The 23,908-nt window shown below is 45.0% G+C and overlaps 1 protein-coding gene across 1 annotated transcript in view; it reads left to right on the top strand.

Moving 5' to 3' along the window:
* Window positions 1–1,875: 1,875 nt before the first annotated feature.
* Window positions 1,876–23,908, top strand: part of cicb (capicua transcriptional repressor b) — a 39,035-nt gene continuing 17,002 nt past the window's right edge. Inside the window, exons 1-2 of the mRNA XM_050047294.1 lie at window positions 1,876–2,096; window positions 8,683–12,684. Coding sequence (XP_049903251.1) covers window positions 8,808–12,684 — 3,877 coding nt within the window. The 5' untranslated portion in view covers window positions 1,876–2,096; window positions 8,683–8,807. The remainder of the gene's footprint in view (window positions 2,097–8,682; window positions 12,685–23,908) is intronic.

Below are 23,908 nucleotides of genomic sequence, written 5' to 3'. Positions count from 1 at the left end.
GAACTCTTGGGATAGGGGAAGGATTTAGATGGCGATAGAGATTTACAGCACATGTAGTAAACACCAAATATATTGAAAGCTTGCAAGCTTCTATGTTCTAACTGAAGTGTTCTAGTGTAGTGGTTCCCAAATGTTTTGGCTTGTGATGCTTTAACGAGAAGCAACATCTATCCATGACCCATAAAAAATGATGTTCACTTTTCATAGTGTTTCATTGATTTAATTAATTGTTTAATGTGAATTGTTTGATGCCTACAAATGAGAAAACAATCCAGTAATTCCCAATAAAAGGCAAAGATTTTAGAAAGATTTAAGGGAATTAAAAAAACAACAACTTGTTTAGCAGAAATTTGTGAACAAATTGTTCACTGTTGAAACATGTAAGTTGCAGTGCCAGACAATCACCACTAGATGTCACGCTACATCAACATTTGATGAACATCCAGCCTCTCCATCCTCTGTCTCCCCCTCCTCGCTCCACACACACGTGCACAAACACAGGCAAACACACACAAGTGGTAAACACACTCTCACAAAATATACAGCTCCTTTCAGCCAATCAGAACTTTCTTCTGTTTTTAGGTCTTCACATCTCTTCCCTCCCATCATTGAGCTTGAGTGAGAGATCAGCATGCATGCATCAGATCACACCAACAGGGGGCGTTGCTCCTGTGAGATCCCGCATGGCTGTCTGTCTCAGCATGAGTCTGGTTTTCTACTACACACAGAGCAGGGGATTATGTAATGTTTACTATTATGGCGATATATCTCTACCGAGATGGTGAGCTTTCTCTGTTTCTACCCAGAGGTAAAGGTCACCATGCATATGTCATATATCGAAGTTATGACACGTGCAGGATGCCCGTCTCGCGCACGTGCCATCATCTCAAACATGCACATCTTTCAGTCAGCTCTCAGCACACCGGTTCGTCTCCAGCACCACTGCCTGCAAGTTACAAACACGGGGTTAGCCGAGTTTACGCCAGACCACGCCCTCTCCGTCCAGCTGGTGGCAACACTCGTGATGACATCACCGCCGCGCGCACCCATTGGCCCTGAGACGTCGCACACCTGCCCAATCGCCTGCCGGTGAAGTGACGTCAGCCGAGACCGGTCCCGTTCACTTTCAGTGGAGTGGGCGGGGCGGAGAGATTACCGACGTCAGAGCCAGCGGGATGCTGCGCCGTGATTGGCTGACTGCGGTGAAAGTCAGCGTCTGTTGCTGAGAGAAAAGGGAGAGGGAGAGCGGTTTGCAAGGGGCACCGATGCGTCGGCTGCACCACATAAGAGTTATCCACATCCTAAACTAACTTTTTAAACGCGCACTCGTGCTCGATTCTCTCCTGTGTTGATACTTTCACTCTCTGCCACACAACAACAACAACACAACTATTAAAATGCACTTATTGCTAATGTTTGGATGCAGGGTCACAGAACACAAACAACCGCATCGTGATGCTTTAATCCTTCTGCGCCAACTTGTATGTGGAGAAGCAGAAGGGTTGATGCATTATCACCGTCTGCTCAGGGATGGCACTTGTGCTGTCAATTATGGTAAACATACTCCTTTTCAGAAGGGGAGGGGGCATTTGTGCCTTTCTATTGGCTCCTGATGATGTGCTCCCTCCTCTCAGCCCTCCCTCATGCTGTTCCTATGGTTCCCAAAGCTCTTATTGGATACTGTAAAGTTTGGGACAGGACACCGGTCTGGCTCAGCATCCCCGCCGCCATTGGCTGCATCCCCCCGTCTGTCAACGGGACTTTGACAGCCCACCACGCCCTCTGGTCTGTGGCGCCGCCGCTGATTGGCTACTGTACCTGTCAGCGACCTCTGATTGGTCGGCTTGCCCAGCTGTTAGTGGTTCATTCACCATTTTGTGACTGTAGTGGAAAAGAAGACCGATAGTTTTTTATAGCCTTGTTTGAGTTTCTGTGGGGGAAAGACATGTTTTGCGGAGGAAAAGTAAAGTGTGAGTCCGGACCGCACAGTCGTCAGAGCCGAAAGCCAAGGGATGTTACCGAGAGTTGTGCCAGCCTCCTCATCAGCAAAATAGGACCATAAATCTTTCTGTGGCGAGGGGAAAAGCTCTGTTTGGGTGAGTTGAAACTAAGTTAGCGAAAGGTAGACGAGCTCAACTGACACGGATTTTCCATCTTAAGGAGCAGCGAGTTAGCACGAGACGAGAAAACTGCCAACGGTCGCTCGGTTGTTCCGATACCGTCCGAAGAAATGGAGTGACACCGCTTGCGAGCCGAGGAAGAGCCGAGAGAAAGGGGAGGGGTGGGGGGTGTAACAGCCTAAAAACTTTCTCAAATGTTTTACCGCAGTCCCACGGACGACCGGGAAACATAACAGCCCTCCTCGGGTGACATTACAATATTGTGGTTAATGTTGAGCACTTTTCCTTGACCTTCCGAGTTTTGCGTGGAGCAGCGCTGGCGTAGTAAAAAGCAATCGACCTATTTGCAGCATTGCAGCCCAAATGTTTACTAATAGCAACGCAAGCTGAATTTGGTGTTTATAAAATGGACCCGGGGAGATAATGGAAAACAACAAGACAGCGTCCCGTTTCCTTGTGGTCTGGCTGACGGTGTCATTATGTGGGTACTAGTAGTCTGCTACCGTTGCGTACTACGACTACTACAACCACCGCTACTACTAACGTTACTGAGCTGCTTACTAGAGCGAAACACCAACACGGGAAGATTCCTGGTTTTTCCCCAAGTTTTTAAAAATCATACAGACAGAGTGTCACTTTGCAGGCTCCATTAAGGAAGCCTCTCCGAAGTGGTTGCGTGTATACACCAGGCGTTGTAGTGGATATTTGCATGCCAAACATCGTTGTATGAGGAAGAATTAGGCCCGTCTAGTTGGGATAATTAAACGTCACTTGAAACCGGTTGTTTGTGTTTGTTACCGAGCACCGTACAGCACAGCAGACCGGCTGACTGCCTCGAGTCATAATACTCCTTTGACATTGTGTAGCGCCTCTCGTAGTACTCGCACAGATCAGCGCAAAGAAGCCGGGGATGCATTCGGTGTTTTCTCGGCTTTTCCCCCGCCGACACTCCACTTTCTGCACTGCAATCAGTGTCGATGCACCCCTGACATCTCTGCACGGCCAGTTTTTAACAGTTTGGTCATATTTCTCTGCCGGTGTATTTTCAGTCACAGGAAATGAATGCTTGTTTTTGACATTTGGACTTAAGTGTCCTCATCTGTCCTGCAGATTTTACACACTGGCATGCATTCCTCACATCTTCATTATTGCACTTGTGTATGCAAAAACAGATCTCTGATGGTCCGGGCACCTTTGCTTATTGTAGAGCATTTGGTCATTGATGTGGCATTGGCAGTTCTGCCATTTGGTCCCAAACAGGAACAGTCACCTCTGATCTATGCTACAGCCTCCTGATCAATATGGGCCAGAATGCACACATTTCAGGCCTTAATGTTTCTCTTTTATCGATATGATATCTACAGTCAGAAATGCCACCCACTAAACAGCTGCCAGTATTCATACTACGTCACAATGGATGTTCTCCATAACAAGCGCAGTCACACACTTGCATGCTCACACACTTCGCAGCTTGGCCTCTTGCAACACCTAAAATACCTTAACATAATGTTTTTTGTTACTCGTCTCGTGTTGCATGTGTGATTATATCCCACTCACTCATGAGTGCATAAACCGAAGTGTGTGTGTGTGTGTGTGTGTGTGTGTGTGTGTGTGTGTGTGTGTAACAGAGAGCATGTTCTTTTTTTGCTGTTTCATGTGTGAGTGTGTTCCCCGGTGACCCAGTTAAGGGCAAAGCCGCCCTGCCATGCTGGTGTGTACGAAGGCCATGGTAGGCTTCACGATCACATACTGTCTTCCTCTGTTACGCCATCGCACGTTCTTCTTTCTCCATCCCTGTCCCCGTCACTGCAGCCCTGCGCCCATACAGACACCCATAAAATGCTTTTAGGAGAGGGATGAGCTGCAGTGTGCCTGGTAACAACGTATACACTCACACTGACATATAGTGCAAATGCAGCGTTGAACAAGGTAGATACAACCTGAAGACAGCTGCATACAGTCATATACCCTGCGTGCTATAGGCAACTCAAATGCCCCAATGTCTCCAACACATGCACACACATCCTGTGCCATGTTGCGGTGGGGCATAGGCTACAGTATGTTCTCGGCGAACGACCGGATAAACTGGCATCGAGGCGTAGGTCCGTTAGGGTTGTATAGCCCAGTACTGTACAACTTCTTCATGTAGTGTTGACATTGAGATGAGATTTCCTTATGAATGACCATTCTGTGTGTGAGAGTGTGTGTTTGGCACATACATGTACGCTTGTCAGCAAGATGCTCATTGCATGAAAACAATTTTAATCTTAAAATTTAATACCATGAAAGTCATTTTTATTTATTTTTATATTTCTTTTTACAAATAAGCAAATACAGACCAGAGTGAGAGCTCCTGCATGTGAGTGTGTTTGTGGACGGGTGTTTATACGGCACAATAAATGCATGAGTGTGAGACGATATGTAGGTCCAAGGGAGATTTTAACAGTGTATGCATGACTGCACTGTAAATTCCAGGGAGAGCGTTTAGTGTGTGTGTGTAAAGTTTGATGTTGCTATGCTGTGGAGTGGGGTTGCATTGTGTCCTCCTGTGTGTGTGTGTGTGTGTGTGTGTGTTAGTGTGTGTGTGTGTTGGGTGAAACAGCATCTTTTTGCTGTTTAAGGAGGAGTCCAGTCCAACGCCATGGAGACGATAGCCGTCGATTATCTGTCTATTCAGGATTTACAGTAGCTTTAGACCAGAGCAGAGAATATCTCACTCTTAACCTGCTCTAATGCTGGAAGGTGCAGACGTCTTGAATCCCCTAAATTATGACTGAGTTACTCTCCGCTTCGTCTGAATTCACTCCAGAGGACGATCAGGATTCTCCAAAAATTTCCTTTATATTTTTAGTCCAAACAACTTACGCACGGAAACCCAAGAGAGGAGATTTAGATTTAGAAGTGCTCTTGGCATCTTGGAATTTAGCTAACAAACATTAGGAGTTAAAGGTCTGCAGTTATTTTCACATTAGGGGATGTTTACGGAGCACACACTGTGTGTAATGCTTTTGATCTTTCAGGAAAGAATCAGGACTATGTGAAATGTTAAAATCCTGTAACAGTTACTATATGGCAGCACTGAAATTATAGATGCTTCCTGCATAAATTCATGCACTTGTCCCTGTAATTTAGTATAACATATTTGGCGTCTTTGACAACGTTGGTATTTTGTCTGGAATTTGAAATGAAATTCTGTGGATAAGATGATTGCTTGTCCACACGACAAGGATGTATTCACAAATGAAGCATGTGGTCGAAGAGTGAAAATGTTTTTCCTCAATTTAAATCTGAGTAACAAAAAGAGATGAAGCTTTGTATGATTTGGAAAAAAGTTTTTGACAGGTTAGAAAATTGCACCAAATGCTCAGCACTGAAAATAAAGACAAGCCCACGTCTAATTCTGAAACTCCTCTGTTGTCTACATGTTGTGCACATACGTTGCTGTGCAGTCCAGCACCTTCAAAGTTACAGAACGTGAATACACACAAATGCCTGCTATTGGCTTATCAGCCAAAGCCGGGAGCATTTTGGAAGGCCATGAGCATGACCAAACACATTTTTCTTAGCTAAGATCAGATCCTCCCGAGTCATTCAGTAAACCAGACAGTCAGTCAAGTGGCCCTGACTCCTTCCTGTCTTTTCCAGTGCACCACAGTAACGACAGGACCAACACACCCAGTCCAGGCCTCTGAATCTGCTCTAATGAAGTTGGCCTGGTGTTGGTAGGAGTTGCATTCCTGCAGTCCGAGTTTTGTTTCTTCTCTCCTTTTGCTTTGTTTGAGGTGAATCGTTTCTACATTCAATTTAAGAAAAAGTTACTTTAGCAAGAAAGTGATTAATGTGGAGTTTCACTTTATGTTCTTTTTATTTTATTTTTGTTAATTATGTGTAATGTACAGCATGGTCTTCTTGTCTCATTCTTTATGAGTCTTGTGACAGGGAAGCTTTCAAAGATCAAATTACTTTGCACTTACTTTGTATCTGTGTAATTTATTTTCATATGTTTTAGATGAAGTAAACGGTGCTCATCTTTTTCAGTTGCAGACTGTTTAGAAACTGTTTTGTAAGTGGTAGTAGATGTGCACAGATATGAATAGAGCAGTGTTTTTTTATGTCTGCATCTGCAAGATGCATCACTTTATCATACAGTAGGTAAACTCCAGATGTGAAGCTACACACTTGGTGCTATTGCAATGAAATACAAAACACCAGCGTCTCTGTTAATACTGGTATCAGCAGCATTCACTGTGGTAACGATCAGTATGTGTATATTTCACTACTGTGCGCTGCCAACCTGTAACAAAAATAATGAAACAATGAAAACAAGGACTGATAAGTTTGCGATTCAAAAATGAATCTGAAAGCCCCTGTGTCTGTTTAAACAGAAAATACTGTATTGTTTGAGGGCAGAGGTCAAAATGGAGAGCCAACGACGAGTGTGTGAAGGACTCGGGTTGGTTATTAGTCATTCAGGACCAGGAAGAGATGCATCTCTGTACAGCAGGAAGCGGTGGTGTTCCTGGTTTAGGTTGTGTATTGTTTGTTACAGCGAGCAAACAGTTAACAACAAGGTCACCTTATGTGTGTGTGACGAACTTTTCCAGTGTCTAGGACAGGAAGTGTAAGTGTGTGTACCGTATGAATTTGCCTGCGTTGTTGTCTGTATTTGCAGGAATGCGGGCATTTGTGCGTGTTGGTGAGTTGCTAAGCTTAGTTGAGGGAAGCACATATGCACGTCTGTGTACGAGTGTGTGTGTGTGTGTGTGTGTGTGTGTGTGTGTGTGTGTGTGTGTGTGTGTGACTGTATTTAGCCTGTAATCTTGCATCAGTGAATGTGCCTGATCCTGTGCCAGCCTTTTAATTTCTCTCATTTTGGGCGTATGTTACCATGGCATATTATTCCAATTATATTGTCTTTTTGTAGATGTGTGTGTGTGTGTGTGTGTGTGTCAGTGAGAGACAATGACAAAAGACGACTGGGAAAGACTGAGACATCAAGAAAGAGTGAGAGGGCCAGCGAGTGCTAGAATGACTGTGGAAATTCCCAATGACTACACAAGAACAGCCTATTTGAACAAACAGCCAAACAGCCGCATACTCCCACCTCTCTCTCTCTCTCTCTCTCTCTCTCTCTCTCTCTCTCTCTTTCTTTCTCTTTTTCCTCACTCATGTTGTAGGGTGACCTCACTCAGGCCACCGCCAGCCCTTTTCCTCTCGATGGAAATCAGAATAAATGCTGTGTTGCCGTTGCAATTCGACGTTGAACACAGAATCAAGTCTATAATGCATAGCGTGAGAAAGCCACGTTGTCGCATGTCGAAGTAGCTGGAGGGAGTACAGTGGAGAGATCAGGCGACCTGTAGTGTGTGTGTGTGTGAGTGTTAGATAGAGAGAAAGGCTTTTTTGTGTCTGCATGCATTTGAAATTAAAGAGATGTAGGCCTCGTTAAAGGCAGACATTTGGATACTGAAGTACTGTGAGAGACAAACCGTAACGAGTGACCTTGGATGTTTACGTTTCTTTCTTTCTTATTTTCTTATTTTCTTTCTTTCTTTCTTTCTTTCTTTCTTTCTTTCTATGCTTTTTGCCTATAGTTGTTTTTTTTGTTTGTTTTTTTTGCTGACCCTTTGTTTTAAAAGAGTAAACTAATCAACTGTAAAAGTGATGCCATACTCACATGAAGTTTACCAGATTAAGACCCTTTCTATATGTATAGACATTTTTTTGAAAATGGATAATTTCCCCCTCTGTCTTGAAAAAATATTCTGTCAAACTGGTAGTCCGCTGTTGTTGTTGTTGTTGTTGTTGTTGTTTCTGGTGCATGCTCATTACACAAAGCAAGAATGGGCATGCGCAAATTGAGGAGATAACGTTAACGTTTCCCAAGTGCTCCATTTTACATGTTCACACAGATACAAAGTAACCAGAGTTTTGATAACTCTTCACCTCAGGAGCGTTTAAAAAATGTTGTACTGAACTAAAACTCTGTGAGTCAAGAGGCCAATACATGGAGGAAAATACCCATTTTTATAAATATCTGCATACATGTAGACAGGCCCTAAATCTCAATCTAAGAACATGCTTCCCTAAGATTACCTGTGAAATAAATCCACAACTCATAATAACTATCAAAACACAAATATCAGTTTTTTCCACTTACTATGAATTATGTAGTATTAAGCTAACTATAATAAGGTCTAGAGAAGAATACTGATTTTTATAAGGAAAGCAATCATGTTCTTTTTTTTCGTGAAGCAGTCATTTTTTAAATGTTGCTCTCTGCTTTTGAAATGGTGAATAACAAATGTTGAGATTTTTCATTTTGAGTGCACAAACTGGCACTGATAGACAAGCACACAAGGACACGCTTGCATGCACGCTCTAGTGGATCAGGCAGACATGGAGGGTTGAATGAGAGCATACGTCAGATTTTGAGCCAATGTGATAGCCAGTGCAGTGTAGCACACTTCCAGGTATGACGTCATTTTTATTCTCAGCAATTTTTTGATTACGAAGATAATAAATGACCACCTGTCTTCTGCGTCTCCCTCTTCTTTTCCAGCCTGCTGTACAGAGGACAGGGGGACAGCGCAGAAGAAAAAGCAGAGAAAGACATAAAAGGAGTGCCTTAGAAGTGAAGGAAGAGGAGCGCCACAAAATCTGCACTTTGTGAACAGCGACGAAGACATGAGACCATTAAAGAAGCACAGAGGTCGTTCTCCCCCGTTAACGAGAGGCAGAGGGGGGAGAAGGAGAGGGGGCTCGCAGCCGCTCCCAGAGAAAGACCCCAAAAGAGTTAAGAGGGAGACACTTGTCAAAACCACGCAGCATACACCCAACCCTCCCTCCACACGCAAACAGACTCCGCCCACAGCCGCCAACTCTAACAAGGAACCACTCACAAACAGCAATACCCCCACGAGGGAGGAGTCTACTGAGCTGAGGAAACCTGTGGAGTCAGTCGAGAAAGAAGGGAAGAAGGCAGAGGAAAAGACAGAAAAGGAGAAGACAGTGGGCACAAATGGAAATAGTGCTGTGGCCAGTGATACTGTAGCATTTCCTACCTCTGCCCCAGCGCCACTTTCCACAGCCACACCCCCTCCGGCCACCAATCACAGCCCCAGTTTAGGCTCTGTCTCTAGTAGGAAAACAGCCACATTTAAGGCTCGTGTACCCAAGAAAAAATACACATATGAGCACTTTGCTAACAATGCAAGTGCCCTGACTACCATTCCTACCTCCAGCCCTGCACTCATACACAACAGTTACTGCAATACTAACAGAAAAACCAGTGATAGTGTGAATACTCCCAATAATAATTTCAAGAGTGGTAACAGTATTAGTAATATCATTAATAAAAGCATTAATGTCAGCATGAGTAGTAGTACTAACACTAAAAGTGATATTAACAACATTATTAACAGTAGTTACAGTAGTGCTGGGAGCCATAATACTTTTATCAATAGCAGTAATAGTAGAAGTAATAATTGCTCAGGTAATCAGCCATCAGTGCTAACTGTGGATAGTAAAGCTACAGAAGCAAACCATTTTGTTTCCACGGAGGATAAAGCCCTCAGGACAGCAGAATCCCTGGAGAAAGATTTCCAAGCTGGGGAAAATGAGTCAGAGGGGGCTCCTAACTCAGTGCGCTCCTCGTCCACTGATACAGCTAGTGAGCACTCAGCTGACCTGGACGTGATGGAAGCAACAGGACCAAGCCTTCATCAAAAGAACTCTCACTACCCAGCTCCACTCCATAACTCGCACCATAAAGAGGCCAGTCTTTCGGAGGGGCTAGCTGAACCTCTGGCCAAAGGCATGAAAAACCAGAGAGTTCTTGCTCGCCAGATGAGGAGGACCCTGGAGAGTGGCGTTGGGGCTGCAGGGGACATAAGGGTTAAGGAGACTAACTCATGCCCTTTATCACCTGTGTTCAGACCAGGGGTGGTGCGTAGGGTGGGTGGAAGTACTGTTGAAGTCCAGCTCCAAGGACAGGAGACCCTTGTTAAATACCCTTTTCATGGTGGGACTGTGATGACATCGTCATCAGGGAGCACGGTGGAGTTAATTTTAGATGCCCCCCCACCTGGCATGGCACCTGTGGCTGTCAGGACGCGAGTGTGCGTGCCCTTTGGCGGAGAGGAGGGGGGTCCTCTGCTGTACAGAGAAGGGATTGTCACTCAGGTGGACCCCCACCCCGGTGTGTCATTTCCTTACCAGGTGCTCCTGAGCGAAGACAGAGAGACTCAGGACAATGGAGAGGTGGGGGAAGAGAAAGAGAAAAGGAAGGCTAATGCTCAGGCTGTGTGGGTGTCCCGACAAAGCCTGAGGCTCCTCACACCTCCCTGGGAGGTTCCACATTTGGATGGTGGGAGGGCTAAGGAGAGGGAGCGGGAGAGGGAAAGGGAAGAGAGGGAGCGAAGGGAGGAGATGGAGGTAGAAAGGGAGGTGTGCCAGTTGAGTATTGGGATGGGGATGTTGGGACCAGGAGCAAGGTTGGGCCATGGTTTTTCACATGAAGGGGTTGCAGGAGGGCATCCCTATGGAAACACACATCCGGCACCCCATTCCTCCACTGTGACCTCTAGTGTAGCTGGCAGCACAGGTCATGGCTGCGGAGATAACTTCTCTGACAGAGACAGACAGAAACAGCCAAACACTCCAGAGGAGGACGCTGAGGTATCTTGTTTTAACATGGCTCTCACTGTTGGTCACAAGCCAAATGCAGGGTCCTCTCAGCACAGAAACATCATCTCCAAGTCCACTTGCTATCCCCCCTCCTCCCCTCACCTCTCTGTGGTGCGAGGCTTGGGACCCCCGCACCTCTCCACTTTAGCTAGTCCTCAGCCACCCCGTTCCCCTGCCTTGCTGGGGTCTGAAATGAACACCACTCCAAACCTACCTCCATCAAAGACCACTCCCAGTCAGACCCCTACTCCCACTTCTGGTGGGGGAGCCTCCTCTACCTCCTCTCGCTCCAGGACTCCCCTCTCATTGGCTCAGCAGAAATACAAGAAGGGCGATGTGGTGTGCACCCCTAATGGTATCCGTAAGAAGTTCAATGGTAAGCAGTGGAGGAGGCTGTGCTCCAGGGAGGGCTGTATGAAAGAGTCACAGCGTCGAGGGTACTGCTCAAGACACTTGTCCATGAGGACCAAAGAGATGGAGGCGGCAGGGGGAGAGGGGGGAGGAGGAGGCAGCAGCTCAGGGACAGTCACCCCCTCTGACCTGCGGGGAAGAGCAAGCAGTGAGTTTGAGTGGGACGACACATCAAGAGAGAGCAGTGAGACCAGTAGCAGAGGAGACTCCAGACCCCGCTTGGTCCTCCCCTCCCTCCTCCCCCATGATCTGTCGTCACGCTTCGACTTCGATGAGTGTGAGGCCGCCACCATGCTTGTGTCATTAGGGAGCTCCCGCTCTGGTACCCCCTCCTTTTCTCCCATATCCAACCAGTCACCCTTCTCCCCTGCCCCCTCTCCCTCGCCCTCCCCACTGTTCGGCTTCAGGCCAGCCAACTTCTCCCCGATTACGGCCTCCCCAGTCCTGCAACACCGGAGGCACAGGCAACCCAGCGGCACGGGGGGAGGAGGGGCAGGGGGCAGTAAGGTAACAACTCCAGCTGGAGGAGGTGAGAGGGAGAGACACACTTCAGGTATCCAGCCCTCCTTCCACAGCAACCTGATGTTTACAGTCCCCATGAGCCCCAGCAAACGAAAGCCCGACGCGCCTCCTCCGCCACCCCTTCCCTCACACCACCATGATTACACACCCAAGACAGAGCTGGAGCAGGGGGACCTTAACAACTCTTTCAGGGTGCTGTCCCCTCAAACACCAGCTTCACATTCCCGCACACACACACCCACCTTCTCCCGACCCAGAGGAGTGACCACCCCCTCCTCCAGTACACCACCGTCCTCCACTGCTGTCTCCCCTCCTCCTCTACTGGTGTCTCCAACTCCTCCCTCTCCTCTCACTCCTGATGGAGGGCCTCGTCGTGTGGTCCCTGTATCCCAACAGGCCTTGCGGGACTCCCCTGTCATTGTGAGGAATCCCGAAGTCCCGCTGGCAAAATTTACAGAGTGTCCCCTGGGAAGAGGAGGAGGAGGAGGAGGTGGTGGAAACGAGGGAGGGACAGATAAAACCTCATCTAAAGACATCGGCCTAACACCCCTCACCCCTCAGCCCATTTCAGGCCTCCAGGTTCCTGTCCCTATTAACGCTGCTGCAGCCACAGTTCCCAATGGCACCGTCCTCCTGCGGAGCCCGGCCCAAACTCTGGTGCTCGTGTCCCCGACACCCTCCTCCCTGTCCACCACTGACACCCCTGCCACCCCCCTGCAGGCCCTGTCAGTTACCGTCAGCACAACAGTCACAGCTCCCGCTCCAAGTAGCACGGACAGCTCTGCAGACCGAGAGGAGAACAGGGGGGCGGGATTTGGGGGTGAGGTCCAGCAGCCAGTTCCCTGTCACCCTTCTCCCACCGCTCTGCTGCCCTTGATCCTCCCTGCCGAAAGCCTTCACCCTGTCCCCCGGAAGGACATCATCATGGGACGTCCTGGCACAGGTGAGAATAGCTCCACACGTGTGGGTGTATTTTATCTGTGAGGTCAGTCACTTTGAAAGAATGAGGAGAAACTTTGACGACTGAGGGGGTTTAGTCACCATTTATGAATTGGGCTGCAGTTAGAAAGCAGGAGACATGTGGAATAAGCATATTAGATACTGTAATCTGTGCACCTTTAAAAAATATTCCAATCACATGAAAAAAGAATGAAGCAAAGCAAATCTGAAAGAAAATATATCTTGTCCACAAGGAAATATTTTAGATCAGAAAATGAATTAGGGACAATGTGTTTAATGTGTGTATTAAATTGTGTAGCTATTTCAAAGTGAAAAACAATTACACACAATTCTCAGAAATAAGACTTTCCCTCAAAAGTAGTCTATACACAGTTTTTTTTAAATATATTAAAAGTATCAGTCAAGTCAGACTTTATTCATCTGTGTTGTTCCAAATTGCAGCTCTGTACATTCAAATAAAAAATGGAGGAAACACTCTCCTCTATTTAATTTTTAATGAATCCCAATTTTTGGAATCTAACAGCCTCATGGGAAAGATTTTCTGCATCATCCCCAGTTGTGTGGCATAAAGAGTTAGGGGCTGTCTGTTTTTTTTCCCTCTGCGTAATTATTATCTTGTAGTTTGTTTTTACAATTTAAGTACCATCCATTGAGTATATTCACAACATTCAATTGCTATTGGACATGTCTTATACCTCTCTAAAGGATATCTATTTTGGTAGCTGAGTGGCTCTGTAGTGTCAACTGCTCACACACACGGTGCCATCTCAGGATGGACTGAGGAGAAACCCTGTTAACTGGCTTTGAACTAGAAGGTTAACCAGCATTTTGCAGTTTAATATCAGTGATTCTTGAACTCAGAAACCGAGACTTCACAAGAGAAATGCAGTGACAGTGCAGTTATGTCATGAGAAAAGAACCAGAGGAGAAACTGAAAAAAAAAAATCTGTTTATGTGAATTCAGTTGAAGCTACTGCAAGTGGCATACGTATTAAAATAATAAGAAGACGAGGCAAATAAGGTGTAAATGTAGCTCTACGAGTTTCTCTTTTTATTTTGTACACACACACACACACACACACACACAGATTGAAAGAGAGGGAGATGTATGAAAGCCTTAAAAAGGACCTTTTAGATAAAATAGTAAATAGAGAGGACCTTGCTCGGTTAACAGTTTCTCTCTATATTTTTTCCTGATAACCTAATGCAAGCCAACTATTAACATAGTGTTTTATATCATTCATCAAATAAATCCAAATCAGCTGAACAAACATTCATTTAGCTATCAAACTTGTTTCGAACAAAAAAAGTATTAAAATTGCTGAATGTTTTTTTTAATTTAACGTAATAATTTGACTGATAACACCCACAGTGTAACAGAGGCTCAGATTCACATTAACATGCCACGACCCTCTGTGTGTGTTGATGCCCAGTGGTAGGAGCTCCAGTTCGCCAACATGCTGTTGTCCCATATGGCTTCCTCTAGTCTTCTGTCCACCATCCTCCTGTCTACTGGTTAAACTAAACTAAATGCTAAAGCTGGTCACGTGACCCACGAAGCCCTGAAACAGGCATCTGGGATTCACCAGGTCAGGACTAGACTGGTTGGAATCACTGCTGATGACAAAACAAAATTCACTATGTTCATTTAATTCACTCGTCAGCTCTCAGTGAGGAAAGAATAATCTGTGCCGTATGTCCCGGTAACTTTGAGAAAGGGAGCTTGGTTCATCTGATGGTTTTTAGGGAAGGACTGTTTTATGTCACTGCCAAACACTGTTCTTAAAAAGACAAAATTACCAAAGTAATAATTAAACTGGTTGTCCGTTTGGATTTTAAATGCAAATGAAAAAAGGGACACACCAGCTGGATGCAGCTTTATTTCTGTGCATCCATGTGTGAGTGTCAGAGAGAAAGAAGGAGAAAATGTATGCATGGGCATGTGTGTTTTTGTGTTTTCTATTGGGATTAGACCGTACGTTATACAGGATTAGCATTGTCGATTTAAGAGTCCCTCTTATATTCCAAGTCATTAAAGACAGAAACTTCGTGGCTAAGTGGTAGCAATCATACCTACACCACATAACCTCGACAAGACACGATGCGACAGCATGGATTTATAACAGAGAGGAATGAGGACGTTTGATAAAAATCTGAAGAAAAAGAAAATAATGGAGGAGTGAATGAGTGTGGCTGCTTTGAATCAGTGCTGCACATGAAATTAACATTTAAAGACGAAAGCAAAATTGGGAATAGAGCGTGTGGGCTACATGTATGTAGGCCACTTTCCATCAACTTGTTTTTGATTTCGTGTTTTTGAGAGAGAGGGAGAGAAACGAGGATTAGATCAGAAAGAGAATGAGGAATGCCTCAGAGAGGACGGCAGCGTAGATGAATAAAGACAGAGGAAAGGAGGGGGCTTTAACAGCAAGTTTTGTACAAATTTTGCAGTCGTTCATTTCTTTACAAAGTCTGACCAACATGCTTATTATAAGCGTGTGTGTGTGTGTGTGTGTGTGTGAGATTTCCTGACCCGAGAGACTATTATCTTCTTACTCACTGTGAACTATTTCCGCTGACTCCTGCTGTGTGTATGTTCATGTGTTTGTTTGTTTATTAGTGACTCATGTAACAATATAGTGAAACAAGGTGTGGGCTGCGTACGTGGCCTCTAATACTAAGGTGGGTTGATTCTAAATGTGTGTGTGTGTATGAAGGATATATGTTGTAAGTTTCAATGTATTGTGGGGGTGTGTGAAGAATTTGTTTCTCAAGCTCCTGTGTGGGAAATTGCTGTACTATAAAGTGTGTGTGAGTGTGTGTGAGTGTGTGTGAGCGTTATTCATCATCAGCTGAAAATAAGAGCCTACTTCTCACTTCTGTCATGGACACATAGTATCAGTTAGTGTAATTCACCTCACCAGAGCCGTTTGCCCACAGTGTGTATGTACGTATCGCTGTGTGGACATTCACAAGTGTGACAGAGAAGTGGACAGGAAAGGGAACGCTGTCATTTTGAGTGTACGGTCCCTCCTCAGATCCCCCTCTTTTTTTCATCTGAAAAGACGCCGAATGAATGAATAGCATCTCTTTGTGTGAGTGCATGAACACTTGCCAGCGTGCGTGTGCATTTATTTTGATCTTTGAGCGAGGAGCACACGAGGGTGTTTGCTGTGGAGTTAGAAAGGTTGTGTGAGCTCTTGCATATGGTCATAGGAGAGTGTGAAAGACGAGGGAAAGTAGGAAACACCAATCGCCTGTGTGTGTGCAATCACACGTGTGGTATGTTTGTGATTTGCAAGTTTGTGTAGGTGTTGGTGTCCTCTTAACAGCTTGTGAAATATGAGCAAATGAAAAACAGATAATTTTCTTTTAAGTTTTTATATATATATATATGTATATATATATATTGTCGTAATTATGTTTGTGGTAGAATATATTATGATAAAAATCTTGTCATTCTTTAAAAAATTAATTCATTGGGAATTGTTTCACAAAAAGGAACTGGTACTTAAAACTCTCTGGAGAAATAATGTTGACACTGCTTGATCTTGAAGAATATTTGCATTTGTATATCATTGTGTAATGGTAACAAATAGTACACATCGAGTATCAGAATAAACTTGATCATATGTATGCCAAAAAGTACACGCATTTGATCAGTCAGCATTATGTTCATATGAGGGTGAAAGCACTAAAAACATGTTGCATGAAACCCAGATTATGAAAAATTCTCCTGCATCTGATAACAACTCATCAGTGACGACATGTTGACATGGGAAACTCAAGGATACATCAAGCCTTTTAATTGAAGCGAAAAATTAGATGAATAAATAAAATGTGTCAACTAAATGTTCCAGCGGTCAGGGAGGAACTTTCATTTCATCAGGAGTGAATGAAATCACTGAAATCTCTGGCAGTTAATAAAAGGACAATATTTCAGCAAAGCAATATAGTTCCAACACTTCACAGAACTTAAACTGCAGATTTAATGTGTAAGAAGACAAAGAGACCGTGATATGTAAGACGAAGGGAGCAGGTTAATAAATTTCATACAGTTCAGAGAGAAGAAGTCTATGAATTCCTCCTCTCTTGTCTGTGTTACGTACATTATAACCCTGCACATACGGTGCACATTTATATTCTGTGTATTTGTTCATGTACTCAGAAATAAGGCGTCAATCGCCCAGCTCAGTTAAGCTCCGCACTGTCACACACTTTAAGACAAAGCTGCGTGTGTTCTGTGTGTGTGTGTGTGTGTGAGTGTGTGTGCTCTCCCCACCTGAGACGCGCTAAAGAGTTGGTAAATTTTTCAAGCGTCCCCGTAACTTCCTGTAAAATCAGAACGGTTAAATGAGCAGGCAGAAAAGTGTCAGTGACAAGGTGAAGGATGAGACCTTTTTTTTTTTGTAATGGTGTGACGTGTGTGTTGCATGCAGTGTGTGTGTGTGTGTGTGTGTGTGTGTGTGTGAGTGAGTGTGAGTGTGAGTGAGACAGAGTAACCAAGCGTCAATCATTGAGCACCGGATATGATGTGTGAGCGCCAAACGTCTGTTGCCATGGCAACAAAGCAAACATCACACTGATGTAGCCTGTACATAACACAGAATATTCACAAATAGAAATAGCAGCCCCTGTATTTGCGTGTGTGTTTGTGTGTATCTATGTGTGTGTGTGTGTGTGTAAGGGGGGGGGGGGCACGTGTGCTTGTGTCACTTTCCACTGAGAGAGGAGGAACTTCAACACGCTCACATGTGTTTACACACCAACACATTATCGGTGGCTCCTCGTTTGTCCTTCTTTTAGTCAATTCCCTAAAACAGAAACGATGCTGGATAATGGGAGGGTTTCCTCTGAATTATTTAAGCAGTGAGTGAAATGTTCCAGATCAAATATTCCTTATATTTATAACAGCTANGGGGGGGGGGCACGTGTGCTTGTGTCACTTTCCACTGAGAGAGGAGGAACTTCAACACGCTCACATGTGTTTACACACCAACACATTATCGGTGGCTCCTCGTTTGTCCTTCTTTTAGTCAATTCCCTAAAACAGAAACGATGCTGGATAATGGGAGGGTTTCCTCTGAATTATTTAAGCAGTGAGTGAAATGTTCCAGATCAAATATTCCTTATATTTATAACAGCTATTTCCACTCCTGCTACTGTTTTCTGTTATTTGGAAAATTACAACCTTTATTATGAGCATTTATTTATATATTTTACGTTTGTTGCATTCTTGATTGGCAACTTAAATGAATCTAGCTCTGGAATCAGTGAGGAAAATGTGTACGGTGTCCTTTTTATAGAGAGGATCTCGATGACTTTCTTGCTGCCAAGGTCTTAAATGTGTGATTGTTGTTCAAGAGAAACACCAGCTTTCTCTGTATGATCACATAGTGAAACTGCTCGGCATCTCACATACTGCGCTGCATGATTATTATTATTAGCATCATTGTTTCTTGAACAGAAAATCTTTTATTGCGGACTTTTAGGATCTTCAATGAATGTTGTGATCTATGCTTCAATGTCACTCATACGTCAGTACCCCACGCTCAAAACTGAAAGTAAAATTACAATATAGGCTTTGTATATTATTAAGTGTGCATGATTCTCTATCTCCGTCTCTCTATGACGCTCACACACACACACACACATGCTCACGCAGTTTGTGCAACACTGAGTAAACATGTCACACTCCCTTAAGTACACGTGAATACACTTTTTCGCGCTGTTATTTTGCACCCGCATACGTATGTTCCTCTGCCCTCCCGCTTTCCTCCATCTCACTTTTTTATTTTTCTTTCTAAAAAATTATGACACATTCGTTTTAACCCTTTGCTCCATCGCATTGCAGTGTTTTCGCTTCCCCTCCTCTCCATTTCGCTCTCTTCATCCTGGTCTACCCGGATACGGATACCCGGGAATAACATCCCCACTCCCTCCCGCCCCTGCTTTACGTAACGCTTAAAGCCCTGCATATCCTCCCTGGCCATGGCAACAACCACATCTGGATCACACAGCCATCTAGACTGGCACCAAAGCGCATGTGAAGCCCTCAAGACTTACCACAAAAGTCATGTGCAACGATAATCCTATTTCCTATTGGGCGAAGCACACTTTAGGGAGATTCTCAAAATGCGCTGGTGCAGTGGGGCTCCTCAGTCTGAGGTGGCTCCAAGACTTTGACTGCATGCATGTAAAGTTGGAACGATATTCAGATTTGCTTCTTCGGGGTCTCAGTTGAACCGACATTGATTGTTCTCAGGAGATCACAGTTTGCATGTGTTCCTCACATCCCAAAGTTTGGAATGAGAAGAGTTTTTGTTTAGCTCAGGAATGTCTTTTCTCTCCTTCATCCCACTCTCCTCCTCTCCTTTTGCATCTCTCACTCCACAGTCTTTGCACTGGTTTTCTGCTGCTGCCCATCCATTGGCCATTTATCTGCAGGCAAGTAGTGCCCCCAGATGGCCAAACATAAACATTACAAGTTCCTTCACACAGTGGATGGAGGGAACACTGGTCTGAAGTTTAAACTGTCATGTATTTTCCTCGATGCTAATTACTCACTGTTGGGAAGAGAGAGTCAGTGAATCTGCATGTGTAGCCAATGAGTGTAAAGTGCAATTTGTGGGTGATGAAATCTATTCAGCTCCCAGTAAACGTTATTTAATTGTTCTCAGTACACAGCAGTGGGGTCTTCTCTTTGCAACATATAACAAAAAAAGGAGTATGAGTTGTTTTTTCTGCTCTAAATAAAACTAGAACAAATGATGGTCGAGTTTAGCGTTAAAAAAAAAATCTCCTCTTCGTATCACAAAGCCATCCCTCTGGGCGTCCTTAAGCCATGTAAAAATGATTGGTTAACTTTATCTTGATTCAATAGATGGTAATGGTCAGTGGCAGACTGGTGACCACAGGCGACACGGGGACCTGTGCCCAACATAGCTGTTGCCATGGTAACTGCAAAGGACTGGTGGATCGAGTTATAATTGGACGGAGCAAATGGTGGGTTGTGGGAGGGAGAGACACAGAGCACAGGGGTGGAAGATGAATTAAGGGATGAGAGAGATGGGATGGGAGAGTGAGCGAAGGCGGCGCTCCGCCTGCACGGTGCCAGCGTAGGTAAAGAGGAGGAGGAAAAGTTTCTTGTGTGAAGTCACGTGGCGTTTGACAGATGTAATTGGGGGGGTAGAGACATGCATACATACGCACATTAAAAAGCATGATGTCTGTAAGAGGAGACAGCCAATGAAAGATGCTGAACACCTACACAGATATTGCACTGCCAGCACAGCAGCAGGAAGAGATAGTTAAGCTCAGCTGAGGGGGAATTTCTCTTCTACTGTTTTTTTCACACCTCTCTTACTCTTGCCGGTCTCCAGTGCTTATCTCTTTTATATATGAGTAAGCGCTAGAATTCTGTAGTTTCCCACCATTGTCTCATATCCACCTCACCACCTCTTTGCAACTTTACATGCATGCATTTAACAGATTATCTTAACTTGCATCTTTTGTGATCTAATAGCTGTTATGTGACAGTTGAAATTACCTCTTAAGTGACTCAAGTGTGACTGTTACTCAAATGTGTTTGCTGTATTTTTAAATCAATCCAGAATTCAGGCGTATTCAAAGCAGGCAACAGGAAAATCTGATTACTCTGCTCTGAATAATTGGTCAGATGAAGTTCATTACCAAGAGCTTGTAATGTTTACCCAGGGTTGTAACCACTGAGCAGCCACAGTAATCCCTCATCCCCACCCCTGCCCTCTTTCGCCCTCTTTTCCTTTCACTCACACGGCCAAGCTGCCCAGCTCCCTCCATTTAACACATTGTGCTCGCTGGGTTTACTTGTTGAGTCCTTGGTGCATTTGATAAGCCTTAATCTCTTACTCTCCCTCTCTTTATCTCTTCTTCTAATGCCTATTAGTTTAACCCTGTCTGGAAACCTCAGGTCTTAAAAGAAGAATAGACAGTCACCCTGTAATTTTACATGATGTAAGATGCTTTACTGATGCTAATGACCTGACAAGATACAGTCAAAGGAGCTTAGATGCACCTTAAATATGCTCCTCTTTGTGTGAGATGCTAGAATATTTCTTTTGTCTTGTATAGGTGACAGAACCAAATTTAGATTTTTCAGTGTTTTTTTCTTTGAGAAATGAAACCCAGGACTGAGAGGGTTAACTTTTTTTACTACTGAGGACAGCAGCTGCCAGTGGCTCTCACAACCTTATTGGTCAGTTACCAAGCTCCTGATGAGCTGACTGGCTGGTAGTGGTAATTAAGTCCCTCCCAGTATTGTATTTGTCTTATGGATAGATGCGCTAAGCTGAGCATGACTTCTTGACTCACGCAGTATGACGGGAAACCAAATCATGCGTACCAGACTTCTTCCTCTTTGTCGCAACTGTGTCGTACCTAAACAATATATAGGTGTATTTAAATGCTTTCTCTTTGTCTCCCTCTGCCCCCCCCTCGCCCTTCCTCCCTTTAAGAGAAGTTCTGTTTTCACAAGTTGTTTTCTCTCCAACCCACCCACCCTCCTCCTCCAGGCCTCCCTCCCTGCCTCTCCTGCTGAAAATGACTCTCAGTCTATTTTTACCCTCTGGTCCTCTCCACCCATTTTCCCTCTCTTTCTAACCACCCCTACTCTTATGTCTTCAATTCTCCTCTTCTTCTTTTTCTTCTTCTTCGTCTCTCTCTTTCTCCCTCTCTCCGTGTCCCTGCGAGTGTTGCATCAGAACATTTTAAATTCTGTCTGGAGGAGGCACATTTACATGATGGAGAGATGGAAAAAATGTTTGGGGATTTGAAAGGGCTTTTAATGCTGGAAAATTACATCACTTGCCTCCCCACTGTTAGCTGTGTTCCTAAAAGCAAAGTAGTATTACCAGAGAAATGGTTTTATAATCCTCTCTCACAAATGAATATTGCTGATTTAATAATACACTCAGCATTTATGTTTGAGTGTAACAACTCTGGAGAAAACACATGAATAGCAGACATAGTCATATAGGTTTAATGGGTGTGAATGTGCTTTGTCATCTTGACCCCAGCGCCCTCATGACCATCCACCCCCTGTGCAGATTGCATAAAAAGACCAAAAGCAGCGTGGAAAGTAAACAGTAGATAGCTCACTAGCGCCTTCCTGCATCGGATGGTCTTTATGGGTATTACAGCTTCAGCCGAGCATTTGTAAGAGGGAGGGATCTTGACTAACTTCTGTTAAGCCATTGGTTGGCCTACATCTGAGTGTCGGCTTTTGATTGGTGGGTGCACGCGTCAGTCAAGGTTTACTACGACTCCTGCACCAATGACATGAGTGAGGGGTGGGCTTACTGAAAGAAACACAAAAATACACATTTTTGGAGTATTAACTGAGAACCAGCTGGTGTTTCCGTATAGATACAGTAGAACTACTTTGTATTTTTTTATTTATTGGATTTGTTTATTTAAGATAAGCGCGGTTTTTGTGGTAATAAGAGCCGTCGGTGGTGAAGCCGGGTGAAATTTGCATATGACTGGCATTCCAGTGCACACTCTGACCAATCAGGGCTCGCGGCGGGCAGATGACAGCTATCTGTTTCAGCCAATAGGCGAGCGGGATTCGCCGAGGAGGGCGGGACAAGGCTGGGCGAGGTTGACAGGACGAGAAGGGGAGGGGGGCGAGTGAAGGGGGGGGCAAGCAGCCTAGTTTACAACAAGAGGAAGAGGGAGGGAAAGAGAAAGAAAGGGCCAAGGCTTGCGAGAGAGAGAGAACAAGACAAAAATAAGGGAGTAAATTTGGGCTGGGAGCTGTGGAGATGCTGTACGAGGACTTTTCTGGACCAAAACAACACTCGTAACACCAAGTATTAACCACACTGGACGGTGTGCGCGCCGATGTCGTCCGCACGAAGTGGCTAGCTAACCTGCTGCAGACGGACGGATCTCACCAACGGCTTTAACCTAACGTTACAGTATCGCTTCTCGTGAAGCCCCCCCCCGTCGGGTTCAGGTCCAGTATTCATCTCCAACCAGCCGCTCTTTTGCTGCCTTGAGGAGGAGAAACAACTGCGATTCATCACCCTGTTTCTGCTCGCCGACCGGAGCCAGTAGTCCTCACCGTGGTCGCTTTTATCCCTGTGTTGTAGACTCATCAGTTGCTAGCTAACGTCAGGTCTGTGGCCAGATTGGCCAGGTAGGACAGGAGCTGGTGAATTGGAGGCTGTACAGAGACCAGCTGAGGTTGTAGTGGAGACGATAGTGTTTGCTTGCTCTCTTGATAACCAAACCGATGGATAGCGAGCTTGTAAGCACTGGGTGATGGATGAATGCACCAGATTTACAGTCAACGACATCTGCTAATGCCTAGTAAACACGGATAAACCCAAGTTGGTCGCTATCCTTTTATAGGCGATTTTGGATCTTGGCAGGTGTTAACTAAACTGCCAGGTTAAGTCAGGTGCATGGTACAATTCTGGGGGCAGGTGATGGGAAAAACAAGTTAGTATTTGGTGTAATGCACTTATCAAACAGTGCTAGCCGGATTATTTTGGCAGCCAGTACATGTGAATACGCCTTTGTAGTTGAGACATGAGAACAATATCGTTTCTTTTGCCTCTGTCTGTGCGGCGGGTGCACGACCAGGGGCGTTCCCGAGAGGTTGGTCCAATTTGGAGCGGTGCACTTGAGGCTCCGGCTGTTGCAAGAGGCAGCTAATTTAGCGTCTCTGTTGGTTTAATATATGAATCGCCAAGTGTTAAAGTCGGTGTGTGAGTAAACAGTGTACACTTGGACAACAACCAGTGTCTCTCGCCGCTCTTCCTCCAAGTTAGACGGATCACCTTAGCTGTGATCGCCTCAATTTGCTGGTTGCAGTATTGCTTAGCCTGATCGATACGGTCCCTCTTTACAGCAACCCTCCAGCGTTTACACTCGAGGGCTGTATGTGCTTTATTAGAGCTGCCAAACCCACCTGTCTGCAACTGTGTTGTAGCGCAGAGCAATGTTTGACATGGCCCAGAAAGACTGCGTAGTTTCCGGACGGATGTTTTAATCCAGGCCGTGGATGGGCTAGAGGCCTTGTTAACCCCTTCATGACCAAGCTGCTGTAGTAATGTAAACAAACAGGGAGAGAGGGCATCGGGGGTAATTAGACCAAAGGGAGGAGGAACCTTGCCTTCGATCATAATCATCGTTTCAGTGGGTCGTCAATACACTGTTGC

Source organism: Epinephelus moara, chromosome 6 (genome assembly GCF_006386435.1).
Source record: "Epinephelus moara isolate mb chromosome 6, YSFRI_EMoa_1.0, whole genome shotgun sequence".
NCBI lineage: Eukaryota > Metazoa > Chordata > Actinopteri > Perciformes > Serranidae > Epinephelus > Epinephelus moara.
Note: the sequence above shows the minus strand (reverse complement) of the source record. Positions and strands in the feature narration are given on the sequence as shown.